General features: G+C 34.7%; 1 protein-coding gene across 1 annotated transcript in view; it reads right to left on the reverse strand.

Annotated features, from left to right (window-relative positions):
* Positions 1-5,284: 5,284 nt before the first annotated feature.
* Positions 5,285-24,257, reverse strand: part of LOC140747616 (beta-1,4-glucuronyltransferase 1) — a 90,440-nt gene continuing 71,467 nt past the window's right edge. Inside the window, exons 3-7 of the mRNA XM_073080174.1 lie at positions 10,785-10,944; positions 10,138-10,446; positions 8,251-8,383; positions 7,079-7,212; positions 5,285-6,277 (exon numbers count right to left, since the gene is read on the reverse strand). Coding sequence (XP_072936275.1) covers positions 6,080-6,277; positions 7,079-7,212; positions 8,251-8,383; positions 10,138-10,446; positions 10,785-10,944 — 934 coding nt within the window. The 3' untranslated portion in view covers positions 5,285-6,079. The remainder of the gene's footprint in view (positions 6,278-7,078; positions 7,213-8,250; positions 8,384-10,137; positions 10,447-10,784; positions 10,945-24,257) is intronic.

Below are 24,257 nucleotides of genomic sequence, written 5' to 3' on the forward strand. Positions count from 1 at the left end.
TTTAAGTAGTAATGCATGAGGACAAATTGTATGGAGGTATATAAAAGTGAGTAATCTGTAAGGATTATTTTTTATAAGTAATTATACCTACTACATATATCGGCGAGGGAAAACCGTGAGCTTAACAATATTCTGCGCACATAGGTCTGCAGATGAACTTCCTTATCTCGCCTGAACTGATTTGTATTCGTCGCCCCTTGCGAACTGTCCCCGTAATTTGGAATTTTGTATCTATTACTATATTATTCCATTTCATCAAAACATGACCTAACCAAAGGTTCTTTACATACTTTTGCGTACGATAAATTATTTCGTGTTCTGTTAAATTGTTATATGGAGGTAGATACTTCAATAAGTAAATACTTCTTATAGTAAGCCATATAGAGAAATACACTAAGTTCAGTGTTTTATTATTGAATATTTATAAAGAAATGAACGATATATCTCTAATAGTTAAAAAGTATATGAAAATATAAAGTTAGACCAACTAATTCAGGATGTAGAGTCTTAATAATTTTCACATCTATTCGTAAATGTAATGACAAAGTTATAACCTAGTATTCTTCAATTTCAATGACCTAATAAAGTAAAAAAGAGAAAATATTTTTTTAAGAATATTATACAAAACAAAAAACAGTTTAATAGACTTTTTACTGTATAATATTATAAATTGTCACTTTATTCTCGGAATAATTTCCATTCCTAGACTAACCCTGTCATAGAAAATTGTTAAGTAGGTATAGTCCGCATAAAACTGCGAGTCCGCTGAATATAGAAATGAATCGCGTCGCCATAGCAAATTCTATGACTACACCTGCTCGCAACAACTTCAGAGCGGACTAGTAGTTTGGCGCGGACTATACTTCGGGTATATCAAAAAATTTAAAAATTATTTTCACGTTCTATCTTGGCTTCGCGGTGTAAAATATTCTTAAGTTATTACTTTGATATGATAATAATAACCTTGTTGAAGACGATTTGAATTGAATTGATATGTACAATGGGTCACACGGAAATCTGTGGATTGAGCTTACTTACTTTTGCTTTTAGTTTCATGCAGGTAAACACAATGCATATATTTTTTTATAAAACAAATTTAGTATATCTACATTCAATTAGAAATTAATTATCAAATGCTTTAACGGTAGAGCAAAACATTGTAAAGAAACAAACCAACATGCTTGAGAATTCTGAAAAAAAAAATCATGGACGATTACGACCTAAATATTTCTTACTACGGGAGCTGTGCTCGGCCACAGTATAAGGATCTACTAGGCTATGGGTCATTTATGAGTTGGGATTAACGACGGTATACTTAAATTTAATAAATTAAATATGCGTAGGTAGGTAAGTAGGACTCTCTCCGAATTGCCTGGAAAGGAATCCTTTGCTTTGTGAAGAATGAAAAAGTGTAAGAACGTGTCTATTATTATATTATCATTTTCATTAAATCACGAAATATCGTGCCATAACATTTTAAGTTTTAATCTAATCTTCAAAAGCCACACTCTAAGATTCATAGTACACGCGTTAAATTAAAGTAAAAGGGCATATTCATCAAGATCATTAAATCGTTAGAAAATCCCTTATTTGGGTAATTCGTATTGCCACAAACGCTTACATGAAAAGTTCATTTGTTTCCATAAACAGCGAAGTTAAATATCACGATCATAGATTAGTAAAGATTACTCACTCCTAAGAAGAAAATGTGTAGTTTTGAGAATTGAAATAGTTGCGTAAAAAGTTTTGCCACGTCTCCGTGCTAAAATGTCCCTAAAATATTTGAAATAACTATTTATTTATTATGTAAATTACGCAGTATTAGTTATTTATTCGTAAATTTTCTCTAAAAATGTTTTTATTTGTCAAGAATTCAAAAAAAGAAACTTCTAATCAGCCGTATGTGGCTTCATTCAATTTCAAGGCGGCGAAGTATCTTTACTAATCTATGATCACGATTCGTCTCTTTTGTTACATCATCAATTACCGTTTCTACCTAATTTAGTAGGTCCGGACTCCGGAACCAGAATAGTAAGTGTTATTCTCAAATGAATTTTATTGCATCTTAAATTCTTCCATTCCAAGCAACGCAACTTATGCAACTATTTCACCTGTCTTTACGATCGTTTACCGCGCTAATTATTTCCTTTCTTTTTTTCAAATTTCGTGTAGGTACCAATAAATACGGCCAGAATGAAAACCAGAGTGCAAAGATTTAATTTTTTTCAATAATATTTTAATTTTTTTATACCTATTTTTAACTAAAATCAATACAACCTTGCCTATTATATATTTTATATTCATACATAAGTCATAAACGTTCTTTGAGCTATATCATCATTCTGCATTGCCTTGTTTGGACTAAGATTGAACTTAATTATTTTTTAGGAAAATATATGCTAATAAATTTAGATATTATAACGACGTAATACTGTACAATCTTGCAGTAGTCACTTAATTTTAAGTCATAACCATTTATTAGCTGACATTACTTACTCTATTTTATTGTTTTTGAGAAGTTTGAACATTAAATATTGTATTATGGATGATAATATTATTAAGGAAGTGACTACCAGTATCATAATACAAACATGTCTTTATTTACAGTGCCATCATGGGTATGCCAAAAGGTATGAATTCAAGGCACAGAGAGAGGGGCAAGGTATGATATAAGGATTAAAATTCCTATCTTAGTTTCCCGCCAAATATTTCTTTCTTCCAATTTCAAGTCGGTGTAATGTGTATAAGAATATTACGATAAATTATAGTCAAAAATGTTCAATTATAAGCATGTACTTTTAAGTATGTAGATAATAAGGGTAAGATCATGAAATAAAAGAGTGAGGTAAGTTTAAGATTTTTTATTTTGAATACACGTTGCCTGTAGATTCGTATGAAATTTTCACGTACAGTATAATACTTATCTAATTATAAAACTAGTAGAGCCACTAACTTAAATACAAGTACTTCTTGATAATTAACATATTAATAACCGTAGGATTGTTAAATCAGGCAAGATACTAGAAATTAATATTATTAATGATTTTTTTATAAGAGATTCTTTCTTGACAATAACGTCACATAAAATAAGTTTATAGTATGTTAATAACAGATATACCAATCATCGTCGACCTGTATCTAATTTAGAATGCCACGAATAGTTACTTATAAAGCAGAATTTCCAAATTGTTCTATCACCTTGAACATTGTATCATCAAGAAGACTAACATAATTGCATCATCAAGAAGACTACCATTCGTTCTCAAATATTACCAGTAATCAAATTTAATAGATCGTAATAAAATTAATACTTGTTTCAACACAACACCTATATTTATGTTAGTGACTATACGCATCGATAAATATATTTTCGTAAATGATCACATTGAGAGACTGTTGTTATATGTTATAGTATTTAAAACTAACAGGCAGTTGTTGCCTACGAGTGAAAACTCACCACATGCGTTGCCATAACCAAACCCCATTATATATTAAACTTATAACTAAATAATACGTCTAAGGAAATTGAACTAGTAAAAGGTATTCTCGCTTATAAGGATCTCGGGAGCTTGAGTTATTTTTTATTGTTATTAAAGAAAACAGTAAAGCGATTTCATTTCTGTAATAAATTTTAAGTAGATTACGAACGTAGTGTTTTTATAATACCTACAGTGTAATATCGTTTTAATAAAACCTGTTATTTGGTTTATTCCCGGAAACTATAAACGAGAAACGAAATATCTAAAGATAGTCTAATTAATTAATATTAATAATTAAATGTACAAAATAAGTCACTGGAATAGATAGCCGATACATGTATAGGTAAACTAAATGCATATGCCTACTTAAAACTAGATTTCGAACGTGGTGAGTTTAATCACTTTCAATTCAATATATACCATACAAGGACATACATTACACTTATTAAAATATAGCATAGGCCCATGACACATTTATACTTAGGCAGCTTAAAATTTATTATAAACATTATTAATACTAGATATGTCATAAAATAAATACGAGGAATAATAATTCGTTTTTAACTAAATTGGAGTAATAATGTCGCTGAGGCAAAACAACAAGTGATAAAACAATTACAGGCCACTTTGATTATTCTTTTTATAGATAAAGTCGTACACCTCGTCTTGAATCAAGAAGGTAATGTGTATGATGTTGTAATTTTTTTAAATATTTCCCTATTAGCCTGCAATTTCATTTATACGGTTTTATCTCAGCCCCAATATCAGTATTTAAGTTACATTAAATCCCAGATATATTAAAATCAATCTTGTTTCTAAGAAACTGTCCGATTAGGTAAAAAAATTAGTGTTCACTATATGTATGTTTTTTCAGACGAGTTTTATATAAAAAGTATGCCAATGAAGGGAGATTTTTATTCTCCAAAAAATTCAGATGGTCTTATATTAATGCACACTGCGTATAATAGTATGCTCTTCAATGAGACATCCATTCACACGCAATATAACTTCGCACCAAATAATTACGGATAATTACAGCTACGCTATAAAAAGTCTAATGGACTTGCGTTTTTTAAAGTTAATATAATGACTTAAATCCTTTACATATAAACTTTACATCTAATCTTAACACGTACATGTTTATGATGATTAAAATGCAATTCAGGAATCCAGCTGTTTATATATTCCTAGCTAACTATATTTTTAAAAAATATGTGTTTTATAATATATTAAGCAAATCACACTTGTAAACATTACAAAATAAAAGTAGCTTATACCCACTTAATATTATGATGAGATTTATAATCATGCTCGTTATTAACAAGCCAAGGATCTATAGATTCGTATATACATTCGAAAATGGCTTAGTCAAAAATTAAAATACTAAAAATGTCAAATTATTTAAACAATATTCGATATAAATTCGGTTATGTAAAGAAGTACTTAAAAGCGAAGTCAAGTACATTCTTAACTATTACCAAACAAAACATACAAAGCCAAATCATACGATATTTACAAGTGATAAATCTAATAAAAGAATACTTAAATGTAGATTAAGGACCATTTTCTTGTCACGCGTGAAACGCATGAGCGTGATTTAATCCGCGGAAAACTTTTCGCGAATCGTGTGGCACGCATAACAGGAATAATATTTGTGAATCGACGTGAATAGGATGCAAGTGATACACATGTGGACCAGGTCCACACTTCATCCCGTAGTCTTGTACATCAATTCGCGTGACAGGAAAACGGCCCTCATGGACTGTATCAGGACTAAGGTTACGATAAAAATGTTAGGCCCTGGATATAAATGAGGAACAGTCTATTTCTAATATAGTTAACGCCAACCTCACCATTCACAGGTGTTATTTACCCTCCTGGAATTAATAACGATAATATTTGGTCATATTTTGTTAGGCACTCAAGAATAACCCTGCAGGTTATCGAAGACGACGGATTCAAGCCTCATAGGTATTTTACAATTTTTATGATATGTTTAATTCCGTGTCGCGACGAAAGACATTCTATACGTCTAGAAGGTTAGGATCGGAAAAGAGGCATATAAAAATACAAGCATGGAAATCTCTTACATGTATGGTAGTTACATAGCGCAAGATAGACTAATTAAAACTATTTTCATATTATTTGTTTTACCACGTCGCGTCCAGACGTATATGTATGTTCGGTCACGACACGACACGACACAATCTGTAAAGTCTCAAAAATTAAGGCGGAAACGCACCCTGTAACACGATTGCTTAGAACGTACGTGAAAAAAGTCTTTGTCAAAAAGTATCATCAAAGTGTTCGCTTTTGGAGGGCACTGACGGATCCAGGGAAATGAGAATGGGGACTAAAGTCACCCAAATTCCAAAATGATGTACTTATGTCCAGCCGTTTGGATGTCGCAAAATTTCGCAAAATAAATGATTTTTGATCAACTTTTGGAGATTGCATATTTCATATTTCTCCTTATAGTAAGAGATATCTTGTGGACGTATTCTTACGTAAAGCGAGGATTTTTTTGATGAAGCCTGTCTTAGGCTGGTCACACCCCTCAGGAAGACCCTGGATCCGTTATTAGGTGACAGACAAAGTGGTTATAGTGCGCAGCCGTTTCTGGTACCGAATAGTTTTTTGAGTTCAGGCATGATGGTGTTTTTCACGAAACTGGACTGGCGACCGGCGATCGCGTCCCGCTTGGCGTTCTTCACGTAGTGCTTGATTCCCGGCTTGTGGATGAGGAAGGCGTTGTTGAGGATCATGAAGTTGTAGTCTTGGACGCAGAGGACATAGCCCTGGAAGTGATAAATGGTCAATGTATAGGTAACACACCGTGTAAACGAGATATTAAAAGAAGCTACACTAATTTAAAATTAACTGCTACTTATTTTGTGCAATTTTTTTTAAATCAGTATTAATATTGTTGTGTATATTTGTACAGTTACTTTTGGAAAGTAATACATCGATAGTGGCCTTCACGCAAAGATTCTTTTGAATATAAAAAAAAAAAACTTCTAAAAATTAACAAGCTTAATTAGTATCAACTTTCAAAAAAATGCTTCTGAAAATTAATAAGCTTAATTTGTATCAACTTTAAATAGTAGAGAAAGTCGGCGTATCCTTACAAACATGTGTTCGGAATAACGTTAAATACTTTAACAAAAGAAATAAATCTACTCCAATAAAAAACAGCATAGAAACGGCCACTTCAGGACAACAACCGAAGAACGTAAAAAGTAGGAGGTTCTTGAACTCACTGGAGTGGACAGTAATACTTGACATTAAATCTACGTGTTCATACAAACAGACAGATATTTATAAAATTACTATTGTATTTCTATATAGGCTCTATTCTTTCAGATAACGGATTTTTATAAACAAAGCCTTAAGTGCAATAAATGAGTTATCTTATTATAAATGTTCTGCAAATCTAACTGATACATGCAGATATGAGCGCATTTAAGTAATTTCTTTTGCTCTATTATATTCGTTCAGGTGTAATTTAAGCAATTATTTTATATATAATATGTATGCATATTTTTGTATTGATTCAATAATAAAGTTTGATGTAGAAAAATCGAGTATAAAATATATACCTGAGTCATTTTGTCCTTCTTGCCTTCCCAGCTGAGTCTCTCATCGTAGTGTGGGTCCTGATGAGTTCCGATAAATATAGGCTCCCAATGCACAAACTTGCCGCGCCGTTTACCCACGTGGAACACATCCATTTCTGTAAAAATACATTGTTTTGTTATTAATATTTTATGTATGTAATAGTTAAAAGGTCTTTGTCATGTATCAAGTGACAATATATTTGCTTGAAAGACTGTTAGAAAATGTAAATATGATGCTTTTAGATTTTTCCTTTTTTAACTACAATGTTTGCACCAATGCCACTAACGACAATCTTTCAAACAGATCATAACAAACATAAAAACATAATATTTTTTTTAACCGATGATCAATGATCTTGATTAACTTTTAATATAGGTTAAAAAGGACGTCGTGTAGGCAGTTTTAAGATAAAATATTTTATATTCTCATCATTCCCAACAAAAATGATTATTTTCAAGTGGATTAACTGCCATTGTTAAGTCCAAACCAGGTGTCAGTTACAAGTGAGACCTTGCGATTTTGTGAATTGGCGTAAGAACTTAAACTCAGAGTCTAAGCCGGCCGTCTGGGAACGGGCTGCAAGGCGCGGTCGTTGAACCATAATACGCAATTAGAATGCCCCATACGACCGCCACGCCATACTGCTTCAGCATAAATAGCTCACGACAGTAACACTACGGAGATTAATTGCCCCTGCATCGCAATTAGATATGCGAAAACGAGCAAACTTTTTTATTCAGCCATAAAGCGTGTTGCTATGTCGGACACAGATTAACACTCCCGCGCTGCCATTTAGGTCAAATGCCAAGAAGTCAGACTGCTATGGGAATTTGTGAAATATGGTCAAAAGACACGACGACAATTTTGTTTCTGTAGTTCTTTTTATCTAATTTTAACTATCATAGTTAGTGAATACCGGTCTTAAAAGTAATGATAATCTACATACAAAACAAGTAAAAATGCTATAAAAATCAAACTAATACGTTTTATAGTTCATTGATCTAAAACACAATACATTTATAACACGAAATGAACTGAACGTAAGCTCATCGAAGCGTGAAAGCCAAAACTGACATCAAAGCATTCAACGTATATTTCACTACGTGCATCCAATTATAGCCGATCAATTTGGAAAAGTAGGTCGTCTACATACGATTAGTTTCCGCTGCAGACATCCACTGCTGACCCTGGGGTATGTTGTGGCAATTGGGGCAAACGTGTTTGTGGAAGGGTATAGCAGTCTTGTTCGCTAACATTGCTTGCAGTTCCGTTTTCGTCGATGGCACCTGAAAATATAAAGCGTTTATAAGTGCTAGCTGAATAAGTTCGAGTAGCGCAAAATTGTTTTCAGCTTTGGCTCAAATCCAAATTGCACTTTTGTGTAGTGCATGTAACTCTGACTTTTACAAAAGTTAAGTTTAATAGTGTAAGGTTTCGAAGATTAATTATAAATAATTAAATTAGACATTTAAGTTTCAACAGAATCTCAAAGATAATCGTAGTAGCTGACCTTTTTGAAATAGAAACGTTATAGTTACGACAGGTCGTAATGATTTAAAAATTCCAAGTGAGTACCACTTCTAACAACAATTTAAATATCATATCAATGCAATCTTGTTTCGTAAAGTTCATAAATATTAAATATAGTAATAACAGTTTGTAGTCAAATAGACTGTAAATTAACTTAGTCACAGTTGACGAGTCTAACGAAATATAATCGATTTGACGGCGTCGGCGCCAAGTGAGCATATATAAAATAGTGCCAAGACTTTTTGTAACGATGCCTGTATCAAGTTAGTAAGCCTGGATCGATACTAGACAGACGTTAAACATACCCACGTGTCCTAATTTTATATCCAACGTGAGTAACGACGTAAGAACTCGTATTGTGTGTCTGCAACGTGATCCGATTATTATTCGCAGGTCTGCACAAATATAATTTTGAAAGTAGAGTCTTCCAATTTTGAAGGTACCATGATCAAGCCTATTTTTGTCTTAACATGCTGTTAAGCGCGTTATGTTCTGGTTTGAAGGGTGTCGTATAGACAAGACACTACAACGACGTGTCTCAGCTTACTCGTCAACAGTAGCGCATGTGAGTCTACCCTCAAGTAGGACTTCCCTCGTATTAGCTGTTAATTACAGATGTCCGTGGGCGGTAGCGACCATAAAGACTGCACGCTTGTTAGCCCCCCCCCCCCCCCATATTATAAAGAAAACTGTGACTGATCTTTAAAAGATACGCTATACGAATTATCTGATGTTTAAATTGCAGGCGCGACGGCGTATTAACCCGTATGCGAGAGCGGACGCGATCCATTTACTTTGCAATTTATTGTACAGTATATTTTAATCTTTTTTTATTACCATTTGACTGCTGGCATTTAAATCACGGTTATGCATACAGGAAACAGCGCATCTGGTAACTACTTTCGTAATTGTTTAACGGACTGTAATCGAGTTACATGAACAATTTGCATTTACGTCTTTCTTTATGGTTTGTGTTCATCCTAGTATTAAAGACGTCGTAGCATTCCAGTCAATTAAGTCAGAAATGAAAATTCAACGAAGGTTTTTTATTTGGCCTTACCTATAGTACTAAAAAATAAAATCAAATGTTTTCGTCCCTTTATTAAGGTTCCGTACACAATGAAACCCTACTATTAAATCTACGCTGTTTGTCTGTTGCTTAATATTTTAAAATTGTAATAAATTGTAATAGGTAGCCGGTTAAAGTTTCATAGGTAAATTGTTATTATGGTAGATATCTTTATACGAGTAGAACATAAAAAATTGAAAGTCAAAAATTAACGGATCTCCGTTTATGAAACCTGTGTTTATTAACATTTATTGTTTGTGTGCATTGTAAAACCCACAATATGTATATAGAGCATTTATATTAAAAATAGTAAAAATATATCCCTAATTGTAGAAAATATACGTAACACAAATAGAGCCCGACTCACACTTGACCCGTTGAACGTAACACGGAAACAGCCCGCAGTTAGCGAGGTAAACAGGTACAGTTAACAAAACTTACTTGAACTTTGGCGTCAACTTCGAAGATGCTTATCGGAAAGACTCTGGGGTTCGTGGTAGTGTTCAGCGGTTTTCCGTTTCTTGCAATCATGTTAAGGAATCGAGGTATTAGGTTTGGACTAGGGTACAGCTCTATGTCCGACGGTAGCACGAAATGAGTGAGGGCAGCATCTCTCGCGATGTTGCGGGCAACATTCACTGGATACAGAAGACTCTTCTCTTTCATGTAGGTTGTGCTCGCGTTGACGTTGTAAGGTGGCTTGGCAGTGCAGTTGTAAGGAGTCGAGAGGAAGCTCTCTGGATCTGGAAGCTGAAATTAAAAAGAAAATTATTGATATGTATTACTCCAAAATTATTCAGCTTTTTTGTAATGATTATTTCCGCCTGGTGATAAGTCTTTATTACTTTAGCCTTCAAACCAGAATATAGCAGTATTTAACTCTGCTGCTCTCTCTGCTAGGTAGAAACATATGGTTTCTTAATTGATGTGACGATTTTACTACTTTTAAAATTATCAAGTAATTGCGACGTAAGTCACATTACCGGCTTATGGATATTTGTAATAAACTCCTTAAATTAGTCCTGTCAGAAATTGATCATAGATGTGTTACTCCTGGCGACTTGGATGGCATCTTATTAGATACTAACCTTACTAGGTATGTGTTTATTAGAAAAGAAGATGTGGAAGGTGACGAATTGACGGATCAGGTCATTCCCGAGGCAGTCACGTAAATATCTGATGCTGTTCACAGTGGGAGCCATGTCTGCTCCGGGCGCGTGAATCGCCAGGCTTACTGGTGCCATCCATCTGTGGACAAGAAATGAAGATTTTTAATGACTTGCTTAAAAAGATAGGAAATAATTGGCTACGTGCGAGTCATACTCGCACACGGAAAGTTCCGTGCTAACAAATATAATCTGAACAAAAACAAGTGTCTATCTACTGCGGTTCTTGAGATAGAGTCCCGTGACAGACATACATACGTACAGACAGCGAAGGCTTAGTAATAGAGTTCCGTTATTACCCATTGGTTTACAGAACCCTAAAAATGATGTTGATATTTGAATTTATAAGAACTATTCGCAAAGTAACGAAGTATTGATAACAAGAAATGTTGTTTTAATAATATATCCTTTGACTCACAAAGGTAGGTGAGTACTTGAAAACAATTGCTTGTTTGTAAAGGCTATCATAATGTGCCGCAGAAACGCCAGACGTTGCTTATCTCGCAAAGTAAATGAATAACATAAATTGAGAACAATCTGCCGCATCGACCAACTTGGAGCCGTGATGGTACTTAATGGGCCTCAAAGACACTTATTTTTAATCAATATAATGTTATCGAGTCTCGAGGGGACTAAGTTCGCGTGACTAACAACATTTACGCCTCTTTCAGCCGCATTGGCCATCGATAGTTCCTTAACTGCCTACAAACTGCGAGCTGCGTGAATTATACTGACTAGGGCAAGCATAGATAATACATATTCAAAGTGGTTTTAGTAGATGATAAAATTAGAACCTGTTGTTAATTGACGGTTTAAATTATGTTTAAATGTATTTAAGTATTTATGTATGTGCAAATTAAGCGATAAAGCTGTCTCGTTATGACCTCAAATATTTTGTTCATAATATTGACACAAACGAACATGCGGTTCATCTGATGGTAAGTGACTACTGTCGCCTATGGTCCGTAATCGACCCCAGATAAGATTAGATTCGTACCTGAGGTTGGCCACAGATTTGTTGCTACCTCTCAAGAGTTGAAAACCCTCGGATAAGTATGTCTCCATTACCTATTCCCTCTTATCTCCCCTGCCCCCTAAAAGCACAAGGTAAAGCATTTTTATATTACTTAACCAATTCTAATTATGTTAATTTTTATCGTTATAAACTACACTATTCCAGAGGGACATAACCTTTGAATAAAAATGTCAATGTCATAGAATCGACCTACTTTTAGTATGTTAATATGCTCAATTTTCATAATGTATATCATAGAGTAGCATACGGACATGAATAAAATACGATGTGGATTGGCCACTGCAGTTTAGGGGCCTTTTGTAAGGAACCCCAGATGAGATCTAGGTTGGAGCGTGTATGTGTACCTTACCACGCCCTTCAAACCAGAATACAGTAGCGCTTAAGCCAAGTTATAGATTATATTAATAATGCTCAAATAAGGCTCTGATCAATATTTATAGACACAAATGCGCAACTATTATGACATTAAAAAGGTGTACAGGAGCAGTCATTGAATCATTTATGAATTCACAGGGCGGCGCAAAAAATAAATCACAAAAGAAATAAAACGAGGCGACTCGTTATTGATGGTGAGAATATGTAAAACGTAAGGCGAGTGGCGCCAAGTTTTTAGGTCACGAATCTACGGTGGTAGTCACGGAAGGTTTGACACTTGCTTTTGCGGGTTATTTCTAAACAAACTTCATGTTTATTTAGTTTACGAGTTCAGTACACAAGCGCCCCTTTAAACCCTTTATCGTTTTAATTTAAAATGGTTTGGTAAAATATATTTTTTATGAAATTTAAGTGGCAAACTAGAATCTACCCACCTGATTGGAAGTCGCTGAAGTTGGAATACTTCACTTATATGAGCCTCTTATAGTCGTTGATACCATTGGAGGATTTAACAAAGGGTTTTACCGCATTTACATGCCATGACACATAATCACCGTTCATTCAATAAAGAAAACCAGTATTAAACACGTCACGTACGACCAAGTCACGATTATTATCGAGAATATTTTGATATTGCTAATGAGCATAATTAAAGTATTCATTTACATATCAATTAATAAGAAATGTTCATGGATGTCTATCATTTACGACCTCGAGGCCACTCCGACATGACGAATACTAATTAGCTCTAATAGACAGCCAAGTTATTCACAAAATTATCCAGAAACGCATATTCATTATCCTTTTCACTTCGGAGTATTTTCTTTACTATAGACATTAATGTATTAGTACTGAGAATGAATCAATTATTTATACTTATTATGAGTAAAGTAAGTATGATGAATATAAACGTGTTGCAATTTTTAGTATTACAATTTTCGCTAAATTCTATATTATGTAAAGGTTTTAATTGTTTAGATAGGAACTAGGCACTAGCATAGTGGATAGAGTCGTGTGGTAGTAAATATCATTAGAAAAAGACTATAAATAAAAATGGCTTGTAGTAAAACTATAACTTTTTGGGCTTATTGTAGAGTTTACATATACTGTTGTTAAAGTATTAAGCGCCATAGAATAAAAAGGCAATTTATTCATACAACTACGGATGTGACCGTAAGTAAACTACAAAAACTCATGTTATTACACATATACATATATATACAAATATAAATAAACATGGTAAGTACCTACCGCTAAAAGTTTTTAAAAAATAGCCACATGTCTCGTCAAACTACAAAAAATTAGAGACCGCTTATCATCATTGCGGATGTACAAACAGATATTCGATGTTGTTACTGTGTAAATGCTAATTATAATCATTCATGTGTTGAACACATGACATTAAATATTAAACAAACCTACATTTGAGTGACACAATGAATAATTTATATCAACTAGAAGAGTAAATGGGTATGCAGTTCACATGATGTTAAGATGAATGCAGTTTGATCATCGTCGATAATATAATTGCATGTTTTTGCCTTACGGAAAAACCACTGAATCAATATTGACGTTGTTTATGCAGCTAAAGGACTATTTAATATGACAGTTTAACTAATTTAACAATAAGTTTATTATATTCCAACATGGATACAACCGGACATAGAACTCTCTATAATTGAAAGTCTACTATGTGGTCACGAGGCAGCGATTTGTCATAATGCGTTTTTGGGAGGTATTGTATGGTTATTCTGTATTGTTGTCATTTTATTGTTTATGTAAAGAGTAAAGATTTTTATGATTCTTTTATTATGTTCTTTATTTTCTTATGTCTGCCTCATAAACTATCTTCAAACAACAGACAATGCTATTGACGCACTACACGATCATGCAGCAGATACAACTAATACAGATCTACAAATTCATCAGATTCCAAAAGAGTTTTTGATTAATTCCGCCATTCATTCACCGTAAACCTATTTAGCCTCTGATCAAGCCGAATGAATCGGAGACGAGACCTAATCTCAAACCATTTCCGTTCAAACGAATGCCAGATCAATACGGCCCTACCCGCTCCGTGTCTTTTGTATGCCAACTCGATTCTTTCCCTAGGGCGGGAGCAGACGGTATGGCTACCTATAGGTATATTGAGGTACTTTTATACCTGCTAGGCTTAATAAAATTGTAATAAAAGTTTCCCCTATTGGCATAAGCTGAATGTCTGTCCGTTCAGCAATGAAGTATTTTACCTTTTGCAATATCTCGAAATCTTGAATATTAATTTCTAAAATTAATACTTAATCTCTTGTATGGTTAAAATACTACTATCGTACTTTTTATTTCCGAATTTAAGCCATATTAGGTTACAGTATAGATCTGAATGGTGTCTCAAGACGTCATTATAATTAATCTTCCACTCATTATTCAAGGGTAGCATCGGATTTGAATATTAATGTCTATGACGTCCTTGTTATAGAAATCTACTTAACTAGATTTCTCTACACTAATATAGGTACCATACAAATATCATACTTTGGTATTATTCGGTCTATTTTTGAGTGCTTGCTAATTCTGGACCAAATGAAAATTGACGATCGAAAAAAACGTGACGCCTTTAAAAATAAAAAACTGTGATGGAACGATCCAGTTTGTATCCCCAACTTAGGAAGCCGGCATCAGACGGTAATATCTATCCTTCCCTATAGGTATAGAATCAGTGAGGGTTGGTTGTCGGGCGAACCGTTAGATCAATATTACGCACCTAGTTTAGCACTTGTTTCACACCGCGCCCTTAAGGCCTTAATTAAGGAAAAAGCTAATCGTAATTTCACGCGTCACATCAATGGGAGCCGTGAAATCGATTTTGAGTTAACACAGGGTTTTGGAGAGTTTTTTCTTAATATTGAAGTAGCAAATGAGTATGCAATCCACCTAATGGTACCCCCCGATAAAAATAATAAACCCCCGATAAGATTAGATTCCTTCCTGAGGTTAGCAACAGATGAGTTGCTACCCTTGAGGACTAAGTTGTAAAGCTTGAAATGAAATATTACTGTAGTTATGAGGTAGAATTATCCGTGGCGAAGTCCAACCACAGAGGTATTTTTATACCTGCTATATTTGCAACATACCACTTTCATGGATAGTACACACTATAGGTTGGGTAACAAATATGTCAATGGTATTTAGGCAAGTTATTAGATAGTAGGTAGGTAAGGTAGTTCAGGAAGTAACAGTAATATTTTGTTAATGATATTACAATTACGTATTTAACTAACGTAGATACAAAAGTCAAACGAGTTTGCTAAGTTACCGAAAGTTAATTGATCAACATTTTTAACTACGGCCAAGATAACGCGCACAAACTTGAGTTGAAGAAATAATAAATAATATTGCAATAAAGTTTTATTTGATAACCTATTTAAAAGCAATGATAGTCTAATGCAGGGGTTCCCAAAGTGTGCGCCGCGGCGCCCTGGTGCGCCGTAGAAAGTAAAGAGGGGCGCCGTGAGTCGATCCTCTAATTATTGGTAACCACAGATATAGGCGTATTGGTTATCGATTCAAAATGAATATCCAAATTTAACATCCAAAGCATTAAAAATTTTCATTGAGTTTGCAACATCATATCTATGTGAAGCTGGGTTTTCAGATGTAGCTGTGATAAAGAACAAATATCGGATCAATGTGGAGCAAGAAATGAGAATAGCAGTGTCAAGTGATATTCCCCGCTTTGAAAAACTGCATGGCGATAAATAAGCTCACCGTTCACATTGATTTGACTGAATAAATATCGTATTTTATTTTTGTTATCCTCAAGTCTTTCTTGTTGTTTTCCGTTTAAATTATTTTATAATAACGTATTGTACAATTTCATATTGTGGTGTTTTAAATTCGTTTCGATCAACCTAAGGTAACTACTATTATTGTAGTTACCTATTTCTTTCCACTGTCTTCTTCAAATAGTTAGCTAGGACAGGGCACAGGGCGCCGTGAAAGAATATTAAACTTGTAACTGCGCCGCGGGTTACAAAAGATTGGGAACCCCTGGTCTAATGGTTTTGGTTCCAAATTCCGTTGATCAAATCTAGGCACGCACTTATGACTTCCTAAGTTATAAAAAGGAAGAAGTAAAAAAATCGTAAAGGAAGCTAAGCCTATGAGTTATCAGAAATATAAGGATGTGTGAAGTATACCAATCCTCTCTTGTCGGCATGGAAGACAATACTTAAACCCGTCTTATTCTGAGAGGAAACTCATACTAACAGGATTAAGACAAAAATGGGAAGGTGATGACAATGAAATTCTTAATTCCTTGTAAGTACAGATGTAGCCTTGTTGCAAATCAATAATAAATAGTACAGATTGCGTCGTTTGTATGTAAGGACTGGTATTTGATACCGCAGTCACGTAAAATCGCGTTATGTATTACGCAGTAAGTGGACGAGTTAGCGTCATACTTTTAAGAAACGGATTGAAGAATTTGCTCATGTTTACAGGTATTGGTCTTGAGGAACAGTTAAGGAATGTTATTGGAGAAATATCAATTGTGTCAAAGAGTAAACTGGAAATAATCGTTAAGTGATTGACATAATGGAATACAAAGAATGTGGTGAGAAAGAGATTCTTATACGAGGTATTCTAATTTAGGCTTCAAGGTAGCATCGCATCTGTGGCTGGCCTCTGACCTGAGGTAAGACTCCAGTACTATCTAGGGTTGATTAAAGCTTTGCCAGACATTTTTCCATGATCGGTAAAACTGAGCCACATTATTCCGCTGGTTTAATTTTTGGGAACCAATTCTTCAAAGGCCCTGGCTGCAACCATTTTATATCTCACTACTGGACGCAAGTGTCTTCCCACAATTTGGAGTAGGTACTTTGATATTTTAAGGGGATAAAATAAATGAATCTAAAAATAATAATCGATTATTTCTAGAACAGCATAGAATATAAAAAAGAGGCCTTTTATGGTCGGTAGACGAAATAAGTTTCGAGTATCTTTGCTATATGAATATAATTCCTATTACAGTGTACCCCTGATATCAGCATATCCTGCAAACTTACGTCACAATATTGTAACAAGCGGCGCAAATATGATAAAACTCGTATTTTAGACTGTTTGATAAAATATGTTCCGGTGCGGTTAGTTAGTGAATTACTCTGTGGTTTCCAAAACTAAAATGTTTTTAAAATTGAAATTCGTAAAATAATGTTTTATGTGTAACTTTTTAATAGTTTAGGAAACCCTCTTAGTGTACAGTAATGCTATAATATAATAATACATAAAAGATGTGAAAATGAAATGAATTAAATCCCTAAGAGGTAAGGATGTCTGCGAATGTAATCCATTCCTAAGCCAGATTTCGCAATAAACATAAGATAGATTGACTGTTACTAGAGGGAAGTGAGTGAACTTCCTCAAAAAGAAAATGGTTGATTACTTTTGCAGATTTGTACAGACAAACAAAAACTTTTACATCAAAGATCAGCAAAAGTCAACTTGAGCCCTTTAAGGAAAAGTTGCTTCAAAGGAACGATTCAGTTGTGAGACAGCCTTTGTATGAAAATATGAACAAACGATATGATGTAGAAAGAAGAGACTTTGTAGTAAATAGTTGTAATACGTAATATTTACAGTTCTTTAAATTATGTGCAAAACGTGATAAATTGACGACTATTGTGTTACCAATGTCCATAAGCGGGGCTGACTTTTATACTAATTTATCTAGTATTTCATGTGCCCTATTATCGATAGGTTTACTAATATAAACATTACACGTTTGCTTGTTACTTCAATTATATTAAACACGACAACAAATTCATTTTAAAAATGCTGTATGAAATTGGCTAAAAAATCAATATTACTTACCGCGGGGAATTGATGCTTGAATAACCTATGAAGGGTTCGTATAAGCTATAATTTAGATGCATTTGTACGGTGCGTTGCATTAATTAAATACTAGGGGCCGTGCACAATAGATACCGATACAGATTACAGTAGCTACGTACATACATGATTGATGGGGCTATCCCCCTCGAATTGTTACGTAGTACGCGAGTGCAAATCTATATTAATGGGCTGTCGTGCGCCGGCTGCAGACGAAATATTAAAATGTATTTGTCTGGCAACACTAGATAAAGGTAATTTTGCATTTTGCGTCTGCTAGTAATTACAGCTGAGTGACAGGTGTTTTAATTTGAGTAAGCGAATGTAATTCTATTTTTTACTAAACTTTAACAACCTAACTTATTGCATTTTATGTAATGCGAATTTTACATACGTCATATAAAAGTCTTTATAAACACATTAAAATATATGTAGTAGGAAGCAAACAAAATAAATCTTTTTGCTTTTAAAACTGTCTGTGTTTTATAGCGAAAACATAAAAAAGTTTGCCGACATGGTCGTTTCAAAGGCTTGAAAGCGAACGTCAAAATATAAATAGAAGCCGTCTCGCATGTCAGGAACGTATGAACGAAACTGTTCTAAAAATATTTTTACGCACTTTTTAACTACGATATTCCAACAAGATTGAATAGATGTCCTTGCGCAAGTGTAAATTAAACCATCATTTTAATAATGAATTTGCATCTTGACTGTTTACTATTATGTATGTTTACGGATCTTTAACAGCGAAAATCCTACTATGTCTTAAAGGTAATAAAACACTTCATAGTTTGGTTCCGGTAGCAGCACCACCATAGGTAAACATTTATGTTGTGGCGACTCCGCAACTTGTAAATGACGACGATATGATGTAGTGCGTATTCCTGAATATATACACATTCTAAACAAAGACAATCGGAGCACAGCCGCATGCCAAACATAATCACCTAGCCTGGCGGGAGATTTTCCTGTGCAGACTGCCTTATAACAACATTGTCAAACGCTGATGAGTTCTGATTTAAAGAGTAAAGGGTAAGGAGGAAATCATTACACAAGGCACACTAAAATGTCCTTTGAGGTTAAGTATCAGATAATGTGAAGCTAGCATGGAGTTGAATTTCTATATTACGAGTATATGGGATTTATCACAAGTATTCACAAATATTTATCACAAATATTGACTGTTCGTTTGTTATTCCAATATATTTTTAATAAACTCAGGCAGTTTTAATTGAAATAAGTTCGTGAACGCATTCCAAAAACATTCGATCCCAAAACAACTAATATCCGTCGCGTCTTCAAAAGTTCCAATTAGCCGTGGAATTCACAGACGATAAATTAATTTAATTTCACGTTGAGCCGACCTACATGGGCGACCGTATGTAACTGTAAAGTACTGAGATGGTGATTCCGTAATGGGAGACGCACTTGCTAGCTCATCTGGGTTGACCGCAAGCGCAGACGAAAAAACTAGATACGGCAACCGGAACATTGCATTCTATGCACTTGTGACTGAGCGGTGATGTGAACTTTTTGTGCGCTGAACGATGTTTGACTGTCGAATGTGATTTTTTGTTGAATTATATTTATATCACTTAAAGATATGACGGACTTTTTTTTTATCAAGCGTTTAATTTTGTCCTACAAAAAGCTATTTGAATACAAATTTTATTTGAACGCAATCGACATCATTTGTATTGTATCGTTTTGTATTGTACGCATATTTAATTAGTGTGATTTTTGCAGAACAGTATTTTTGTATTAAATATTTACTAAGGTACAACCTAATCTATCAAGGTATCCCAGTTCCAATCACAGGCAAACACTTCGCATTTTTCAGTTATGGGCTGTGAAATAAATTCATTACCTTTTTAACAGTACCTAAAAGAAAACATTGCAAGCAATCCTACACGGTTAAAAAATCTTTAAAAAAAGTTCTTACAAGTGTGTGAAGTCTACAGGTTCGCACTTAGTCAGAGCGGTGAATTATAGCCTAAAACCCTCTCATTCTCCTGAACCTTTAATCTAATTCATCTCGCAATGCGATTCAGAGATCTGTACCCAGCTGTGGGGCAGCAATGGCTTGACGACAATATACTCCCATAGGCTAAGTCTACCTTTTTTGGTCTAAAACCGCAAGGCGTAAAGCCCTGCGCCCTACACCTGTTCAATAATGTATGCTAGCACAATACCACTGTCCGCGTCCCACATATCATTTATGATCTCGACACAGAATATACAAGTTATGATAATATCATATCACTGTAATGTTGTGTGGAATATTTGCATTTTACGTAAGAAAGTAGATCAGATAAATTGTATTCATACTATTTAATAGCATAGAGCTATGATACTCCAGAGGATTCAAATTTGGGGGTGCAAGAATCGAATTATATGTAAGCACGTCTGATTTTTCGAAACTATTTGAAAAATAGAAAATAATTATTATTTGTCCAATGATAAAGAGATATATTGGGAGGTAACATACACTCCTGAAAATATTTTGAAAAAATAGTCACTTAAAGGTGGAACCCTTTGTGGTTCGACTCCGGCGGCACCACCGCCACACCTATTTCTACCTAATAATAGCAGTGCTAGGCGCTGCTGTGTTCCGGTTTGAAGGGTGTGGTAAGGGAGACAGACTTTTCCGAGGCGTTTCAGCTTAGTCCTCAGGGGTAGCGGCGCATCTGTGGCCGACCTCAGGTAGGAATATCTAATCCTATCCGGGATTGATTACAGATGTCCATAGGCGGCAGTAGCCACTTACCATCAGGTGGACTGCATGCTCGTCTACTACTCCTATATTATAAAAAAAAGTCTTAAATATGTGAAGTCTACTAACGCACTTAATCAGTATGGTGGAGTATAGCCTAAACCCTTCACTCTGAGAGGCGACCAGTGCCCATTAGTGGGACATTAATGAGTTCACAACGATTATTATCATGATACAAATACCTACATTTAGAACTGAATTAACTGTCTAGTTAATTTAATTAAATCCGGTTACTTCGATAAATAAATATAGTTTAAAATTCAAATGCAATTATTTCTTGTAGTAAATGGCTACTCCAGTAATTGCAGACACAATTGCATACACAATTTTATTAATTAAATATCTGCTTTAAAACCGATCGTTAGGTTTTAAATAAGCAGTAAACGTAAGCCATCCTTCATATGTCGTAAAAGGTTCGCAGTAGAAAAGTTATTATCTTAATAAGAGTTAGTCGTGATCTTGTAATGCTGGTTGCAGACCAAGAGTTAAGCTAATTTAGCTTTTTTTTTATAATATAGGAGTAGCAGACGAGCATGCAGTCCACCTGATGGTTAATGGCTACTGCCGCCCATGGACATCTGTAATCAACCCTAGATAAGATTAGATATTCCTACCTGAGGTCGGCCACTGATGCGCCGCTACCCCTGAGGACTAAGCTGGAATGATTCAGAAAAGTCTGTCTCCCTTACCACACCCTTCAAACCGGAACACAGCAGCGCCTAACACTGCTGTTATTAGGTAGAAATCGGTGTGGCGGTGGTGCCGCCGGAGTCGAACCACAAAGTGTTCTACCACCTTCATATCTTCATACCTATATACCACCTTCATACCTATATACACTAGTTGAAGTTAAGTTAGCTGGGTAGATATGTCGCAGCTACGCGAGTTACGGTAAACCCCTCTTTTATCACCTCGCCACACTATCTGTTTTAGTTTAGCTGTTGGTATACAATAATTTTTTAGCCAATTCATAGTTGGCCCAGCCTAGGTTGTCTTACCACCAGAGATGTGCGAGATAGCTAAGGATGTATGTGAAATACACCAACAGGATTGCTTGATTTTCATTGCTTAGCATATTTTAATTCTGTGGCTTAAGCCATCGTATGTTTTTTTTACAACGAAATGCGAGCTAAGTATTAAACTACGGATGCGAGGTAAAGCTAAATACGTAAACGGTATAGCTAAAGCATTTTCATAGAACATCGCTTCGGTTAGCACATGTCTAGAGCAAAGGCCATATCTGTAGCATAGCTTAGTTTTTGGTGTGCAACGGGTTTAGTGATGCACTCTTATATCCATCCAATTTGACGGGTAATGAACATTTTCATGTAACGGCGTCTCGTAAATTAATGAAATACGTTTCAGGTAGCAATGTACGATTCGTAATCAGTTTCGTAAGGCACGTACGCTAGTGTTGCCAAACGTGAATGTCAAGAAACGGGACATGCACCTAAAGAAATTGAACTTCGTCCAAAAAACATTAGACATCTAAGTACAGTAAGTTGGGTATGTAGAAAAAAGGTGGGTTGAGGAAAAATAATGAGTTGTTATTAACGGTAGGAGTTAATTCAAATGTAACCCAAAAATATGTTTGGATTAAATGAAACTTTCAAATAACAGGCATGCTTTTTAGCCTGGTAGAACTCTCTCTCTCTTTATAAGTTCTTTGATCACTATACACGAGGAATTCCAACTTAGTTTTTACAAATAGGAATGTACCGTACGCTGTCTCTATGTTAGTTATTTCTGGAAGATGGAAGCAAATGAGCATGCACTCCATCTGATGGTAAGTGCCAAACGCTAATCCGCTTTGAAGTTGCGAGCAGGTGCAGTCATACAATTTACTATGGCGACCCGATTCATTTCTATATTCAGAGCGGATTAGCAGTTTTACGCGGACTACACATGTTACGAACTCCAGAAATTCTCCTTTAAGTTGATAACAAATACATTGTTCCTTCTGAGGCGGCTCAGGCGTAAGATGTAATTCAGCCGGCATCCACACCATTTGAGCGAACCGCTAAAACTGTTTCATGCTAGAAATAGATGTAACTTAATGCCATAGAGAGCATGGCTCTTCCTCTGTTTTTAGCATATAAAACTATCCAGCATATCCCATTAACGCTAACCACCTGAAAACACTAGCTGACCTACAAACATTTAATTATATAATACATTCATCAATTTCGTGCCATCACTCTTTCCCCATTATTCGATATGAATTCACGCAAACTGCTCTTTAATTTTCCTTATGGAGGTTATTATAGTTTCAACTATTCCCTCCTTCGTGCATTTCATTAAATAATTATTTTTATTTCATTTCCTAGAGTAAGAATAGGTTTAAAACGAGGTATTTCAGACTGTTTGTTTGTTTCCCCACACGTTCGTAAGTAGTTGGTGTTTGAATGTTTCCCAAATATTTAGGATTAACGTGTTAATTAAAAAAATGGACATAAAGGCGAGGGACAGGCGATACAAGCTTTTAACTTTGACTTGCCAAAAATACGAGTAAAGTATTGATCCTTCTTCTTGGAGAAAAGTTCAAAAACCTTTCCTTTGTGCTCGTCTACTTTTATAACGAAGTTACAACTGACTAACTATCGTTAGTTAGTCAGTGTTACTTTTATTAAGTAGATGCAAAGTGGTGGAATAGATTGACCGATTAGCGCAATCGTTTTGCAAAGAAATGCAAATTAAGTATACTATAAAACGTGAATTAATTATATGCCAAAAGTATTTAGATATCAGCAGATATTTAAATTGCGTTATTAGCATGGAAATTTGCAATAAATGCGAAAAATGAGGACATTATTATCTAACTTAACATTTCATTTCGAGAAATAAATATTTCATTAAGGACTTTTGTTTTTACTTTTGTTGTGGAGTATGCAGTCCTAATTGCATGTAGCAACTGCCTCCTATGAACGACTTTAATTGTACCAGATAGCATTAGAATCCTACCAGAGTACGGCCCATAGATGCTGCTACCACTGTGGTTCCAGGTCTCGTAAAAGTTTTTCTCCGTTATCACATCCATCAAACCAGTACACAACAGCATTACACTGCTGTTATAAGACAAATAGAAGTGTTGGTGGTAAAGCAGTCTAGCAGTAAAATCATGGGCACCAAACCTCGAATTTTCGAAATTAAATATTATACGCTAGAAAGTTTGACATGGGTTCCTATACTGGGACAGTAAAAGGTTAAAGAAGAGACACATAAATTGCATTCTTGCACTTACCGACATTCAATTTATCTGCAACAACACGAAAAATACCGTTCCAATTACAAATAAACGAACTGGTTACCTATTTGAATTTAA

This window comes from Epargyreus clarus, unplaced genomic scaffold, assembly GCF_041222505.1.
Source record: "Epargyreus clarus isolate Ecla_fem2 unplaced genomic scaffold, WU_Ecla_fem_2.2 ptg000014l, whole genome shotgun sequence".
Lineage (NCBI taxonomy): Eukaryota > Metazoa > Arthropoda > Insecta > Lepidoptera > Hesperiidae > Epargyreus > Epargyreus clarus.